The 6,000-nt window shown below is 38.7% G+C and overlaps 1 protein-coding gene across 1 annotated transcript in view; it reads left to right on the forward strand.

Annotated features, from left to right (window-relative positions):
* The window catches only part of LOC109918597 (opsin-3-like), a 53,354-nt gene that overhangs the window by 35,406 nt on the left and 11,948 nt on the right, over window positions 1–6,000 (forward strand). Inside the window, exon 3 of the mRNA XM_020518528.2 lies at window positions 1,585–1,815. Coding sequence (XP_020374117.2) covers window positions 1,585–1,815 — 231 coding nt within the window. The remainder of the gene's footprint in view (window positions 1–1,584; window positions 1,816–6,000) is intronic.

The following is a 6,000-nucleotide window of genomic DNA, read 5'->3' on the forward strand; positions in this document are numbered from 1 at the left end:
CCAGTCAACTGGCCCTAAGGAGTTTGGAGTTGCTATGACACCAAGAACTTTTTTAAAAGCAGTCCTGTTGTAGCCTAGTGGATCAAATTACTTTCCATCATATGGCTGTCCAGGAATCTCTCATCACTTACCATTGGTGCGTGTTAAGAAGATTTACAAATTGATACTCAACTTATTTGGCCATATCATAAATGTACTTTGGTTGACCATCAAGGCCTGAGGTGGGATTTGTACCTGGTGTTCATGGCTGAGAGACAGGGACATTACTCCTCCACCACAAGACCTCCCTCTTGCTATAAAAGGTTAAAAATGTTGATTATTCCGAAATACTTGTTAAACTTGTATGGCAACCATTTTTCAAATATTTAGAAAATATTCTGCTCTTTAATTCTTAACCAGGGCTGGCAATGAGTGTTAGCCTAACCAGTGTAGTATCTCTTAAAGGAACGCAAGAAGAATTTTTCTGCATTATAGGCCATCTGCCACCTTGTGGCTGACTAATTAACCTGCTTTTTATCAGGTTACAGTCTGGCCATATCTCATCACTCACATTGTCACTCAGCTTTAAATTATCAGCAATCTTAGACACAATATTCTTAGTCGCGTTGTCCGAGGCCTCCTGTGGCAGTCTACTAGTTACAGCCTTCCATTTTAAATACCCATTTTATTTTGACTTTTTCCTGTCCATTTACCAGCCTTCCAACCATGCTATTATGTTATATGCAAAATTTAATTTAGAACTGTGTGTCGCACATAGCATGGAGATCAACTAACTCAGCAGAAAGGTACAGGATTGATCAATCTGGTCTGTACTAAATCAGCTAGAAATTCTTCTTGCCAACTGAACCAATAGAGGACTTCATATCTATGTACTTTTGTTCCAGCTGTGTACCCAATAACTAGCCAAGGTTCAACATTAGGTTCCTCTAGTAAAATGCACGTCCGTTAAAAGCACAATTGTGGCTATTCCCTGAAATGTCATGCAGGTTGCATGTTATCTTGTCAGTCTCTGTACGTGTGCATTATCAGTCCATCCCAATGCACATTGTTATGTTCTCAGGCCTTTTATATCTAATCCAGATATGGCTCTTCATGTCCATACCCACTTATCCAAAAAATTGGAGACCTTTAGCAGCAGATTCTATGAAGTCCTTTACCATTCAGATCATTTTCAAAGTTTTCCAGCAATTTTTCTTTGAGCCTATGACAAGAATTTAGGCAGCTGTTCAAGTCCGCCTACATGTTAGCAAATAACTTGTGTTCAAAAAATATTAATTCTTTGCTAATCAGGAGTTGGAGATCTTTGGTTGTGTCAAAATTGCATCTTCAAATCCTATAACATTTTGGCTACAAGTTGAATCCTTTCTCCACAACAAAAAAAAGTGATGTGGCCTGACAGATTAAAATAGAAAAAAATTGGCCTTTTCCAAATCTTTGTTGCAGGATTGATTACACATTATTCCAGTTGGATTATTAAATCATCGCCTCTCCAATGACAAACTCCAGTATGATTTTAAATAGTTCTGATGCAAGCCAAACCTATGTTTCCTTTTGTTGTCTTTCACCTACATTTTGCCTTAATAGGTGAGAGTAAGCAATTCCACAGGACGTGCAAGAGAGCACAAGGTTCTGCTCATGGTGACTTCAATGGTGGCCTGTTTCCTGCTATGCTGGCTACCTTATGGAGTTGTAGCACTCGTGGCTACTTTTGGACGTCCTGGTCTGGTCTCTCCAGCTGCCAGCATTATCCCATCAATCCTTGCTAAAAGCAGCACTGTCTACAACCCCATTATCTATGTATTCCTGAACAAACAGGTAAGACGCTTTTAAGAGTTATCACTCCTTCTGGTCAGGGGAAACTTCACATATGCACCAACTTCGTGCATTCCAATTGCCAAAATTGGTTTCATTAACATAATGGCAGAATGAACCATGGACCCTCAAACCATGGACCTACACCCGGACTGTACACATAATGATCGGTTTTTGTAGTGGGGATAGGAATGTGCTGGAATCATGACCACAGTTCAAAATGTGTAGAATCTATAGATGTCCAATGTTCACTGGAAGCATAGAGCTTCAACTTGTGATTGGCGGACAAGAATCTGATCTTTTACTACATCCATACTGTTCTTTTTTTAAGTCTCTGGACTGAACTACTCCAAAAACTCACTTCCCATTGTCCAACCTGCATAAACTTAAATCTTCCAAACTGTTGCTTGTATTTTAAGTCAGGCCACAATCCACCCATCATCCCTTTACTTACTGAGCTATATTAACTAATTATTTAGCATTCTCATTCTTGTTTTTAAATCTATGACTTTGACTTCCCTTTCTCACATCATTCAGATCTACAAATGTTGGAGATGTTGCTCCTTAATTTTGGTCTCTTCTACTTCTCAGATTTCAATCACTCCACCATTGGCAGGCATGGCACAGTTGCCGTGACCCTATACACTGGATTTCCCTTCCGAAGTCCCTCACCTCTTAATTTACCTTTCCTCCTTTAAAGATCCACCTTAAAACCCAACTCTTGGTCCAAACATCAATCTATTGCCCTAATGTTGTGTAGCTTGATGTCAAATTTTGTTAGATGATGCTTTTCTGAAGTACTCTGGACTGTTTTACTAATTAAAAGGTGCCATGATAATGCAAGTTGTTAAGGTTTTTTTAAAATAGTTTGGATTTTTTGTTAGTGGGGCAAAGGCAGGGAGCCAGCCAATTGCTGGTGGAGTTTGATCCCCTGTAGCCCAGCTACAAAATTGTCTCTCTCAGAGTTGGTTTTAATTACCAATGCTGTGCCAGTGCCAATAAGTATTCATGTTTTAGAATAGATTTGATCATTTCATTGCTTTCCATATATTTAAAGCTGCACTACCATTATGCTAAACAGTTTGAGGGCTATTAAAATACATTATAACTCCAGACATTTAGGTATGCAAGAGAATCAAGAGGAGAGCTTAATTTAAAATGTAAATCATTGACAATTTGAAGAAGGAGCAACAGTGCCAATTTAATGTACAGTGTCATTTAGCCCAGTACTACAACAACCAGTGAAGTTATTCACTAGGGTAAATCTACATAATAGTAAAAGTAAAAATATTAATAGTTTTTGCATGGTAGAAAATTAAATTTTGCTTTCACACCAAGGAGATAGTCTTGAGGTCAGTTCACTAAGTGCCCTTTAGGGAAGGAAATCAATTATCCTTAACTGGTCTGGCCTACACATGACTCTAGCCCATAGCATCGTGGTTACGACTTAACATCCCAATCAGCAACTGAAATAAATACTGGCCTAGCCAATGACATCCACGTCCCATATTTTATTTTTAAATGTTATTGGCTTACTTATAGAGGAGTGTCTCCAAAGAGAATTGTAGATTCTGGCAGTGATGCTCATTGGGATATGTCAAGTTGAAAAGCAGAGGCAGAAATATTGATTTCTGAGTGCTCACTCACTTATACCAATGTAGTAAATATTGAGTGTATATTGGTAATAGGAACATAGGAACAGAAGTAAACCTTCCATCCCAACAAGCTCATTACACAATTCAGTTAGATCATGGCTGCTCTTGATGTTATCTTCACCCACCCTTCGTTGAGTTACCTTCAAAATTTATCCCTAACATACACCTAGTAATTTCATTTTTGAAATTTTCAATTGGACTAGTCTCATTTTGGGTGGGGTTGGGAGGAGGGGTTTGATGTAGTGAGCCAAATCATTGCGTAATCACTGTGTGTGCAGATATATTTCTTGACATTGCCCAATATGTTATGCCCCCTTGTCTTTCCTACCAGAAGAAAATGATTCTCTTTCTCCTACCTATCTACTCTTTTAATTATTTGTCACCTTTTATTGACTAGATAAACCATTTATCATCTATTGACTTGACTGAACCAACCTGATGATTTGGCTTGCTGCAGTGAGAACACATGCTACATATGCCTTTAATTTCTTTGAATGATGTCCTCCACAATATTTGTATCCTGGCCTTTCTCCATTGATCTTTCCATCTTTTAGGCCTGGCATGTCTATTAGCATAATGCAAGGCCTGGTGTGTCCTGCTGTGAATATTCCTATCGTCTTGATGTCAATTTTCAGCATCAACCTTTCCCCACTTTCCTGAGAGTAAGATTTTCCCCTAATGGGATTTCTCCTTCTCTGTGGGATCTCTTATTCTAACCCAGCTAGAATTAGATAGTCTTTTAGTCACACAAATTTGTGGATTCTGCAAGCTGTGTTAATGCAGTCATATATTGATCAATGGATCCTTTTTCACCTTATGCCCAAATATTAAAGAATAGTACTGTCATTCTTTAAGTCGCTCACAGGATGTTGGCACTGCTGATTCGGCCAATATTTATCATCAATCGCCAATTCCCCCAAGATGGTGGTGTTGAGCTGCCTTCTTGAACTGAAGTCCTTGGGGGTAGGAGCATCCACACAATTATATGAAAAAGGAAGGAGTTGTAGGATTTTAAACCAATCAACAGTAGAAGAAAGGCGATACAGTTCCAACTTGGGATAGCTTTTGGCTTTGAGGGGAATTTACAGGTTCCGTTTACAATGTTGCTCTTGTCCCTCTAGGTGTTAGAGGTCATGGGTTCGGAAAGTACAGCCTAAGGAGCCTTGGTGGATAGTTTGCAGAGAATCTTGTAAATGCCACTGCACGTCGGCTGTGAAGGTAGTAAATATTGAAGCGTTAGTGAGGTATCAATCAAGCAGGTTGCTTTGTCCTAGACGGTCATGAATTTGGAGTTTTATTAGAGTTGCACTCATCCAAGCAGTAGTGAATATTTCATCACATTCCTAACACGTGCCTTGAAGATGGTAGACAGATTTTGAGAAATCAGGAATACACTCACTTACCATAGAATACCACTAGCCTACCTTTATCGGGCTTGTCCAATTTAGTCTTTTGTCAATGGTAAATCCACATCAAGACTTCGACACTTCTTGATGTATCAATAAAAGTTGCTCTAGGTTTTGAAGAGTTCAATAGTTTGAGAAGATTGAAGGAGTTTATGCACAATGTGTAATAATGCAGGTCTGTAATCTCTGAAAGCTGGCTGCTTCTCTCTATTGATAAGAAATGCAATGCACCCAGCTCTCCTCAAAAACAGAGCCTCAATGAGCTGTCTCATCTAACAGCAGATGGCAAACTAGAGCATGTTACAAATATCATCTGCTGTAGCTTGGAAGTGGCCAGACAAACGTTCAAACTTACGATTTTGATGCAATAGAAGATAAATAATTTTGAACAAAGTCTAAGTCCATACTTTTATGGGAGAGCTTTATTTTCATTAGCCACACTCCATAAACCCATTACTACATGGATTACCATAATATTGCTTATTAGCTTCCCATATTTATACAACCAAATTACCCTAAATGAATATCAATTACTGTTCCCGCATTCTATTAAAATCTGAAGGGATGCCTCAATCCTTTGAGATGTGAGCAATGGTCACCTATACAGCTACTGGTAATATTATCTTCATTCTGCTTGGAGTTGTTGCTGGAACAGGTAATACATTTTAGTGAGGACATCCTTGGTGAAGTGGCAACGTATGATACAATATTCCCCACAGGTTCAGGTTGGAGAACTGATTCCTGCATGTCTCAGGTGGATGTGGATCCCACTCTCCCTCTCCTCTTCTGACTTTCTTGGGCTCTGTGTGTTGTCTCTGCTTATTCTGAGCTGAGGGGCAATGCACACTATTACAGTTATTGTCAAAGAGCAAACAGTTTGAATAGAATGTGTGTAACCTCTATTAGAGATAACAACTTTAAATAAATTCGGAAAACCAAATTCTTTTAGAATCATAGTAAAAATGAATAGAAAAACACCAGAAATTCATCCAAAAGTATTTGGTGGCCCTTTTAAATATCACTGGTACCATTTTCAATTAAGAAATTAGGTAGAGTATTGGGCTCCAAGATGACATTGTTGATACTAAATTTTCATTACATACTGATTGAAGTCACAATTGGCCACG

This window comes from Rhincodon typus, chromosome 13, assembly GCF_021869965.1.
Source record: "Rhincodon typus isolate 14 chromosome 13, sRhiTyp1.1, whole genome shotgun sequence".
NCBI classification, from domain to species: Eukaryota; Metazoa; Chordata; class Chondrichthyes; order Orectolobiformes; family Rhincodontidae; genus Rhincodon; species Rhincodon typus.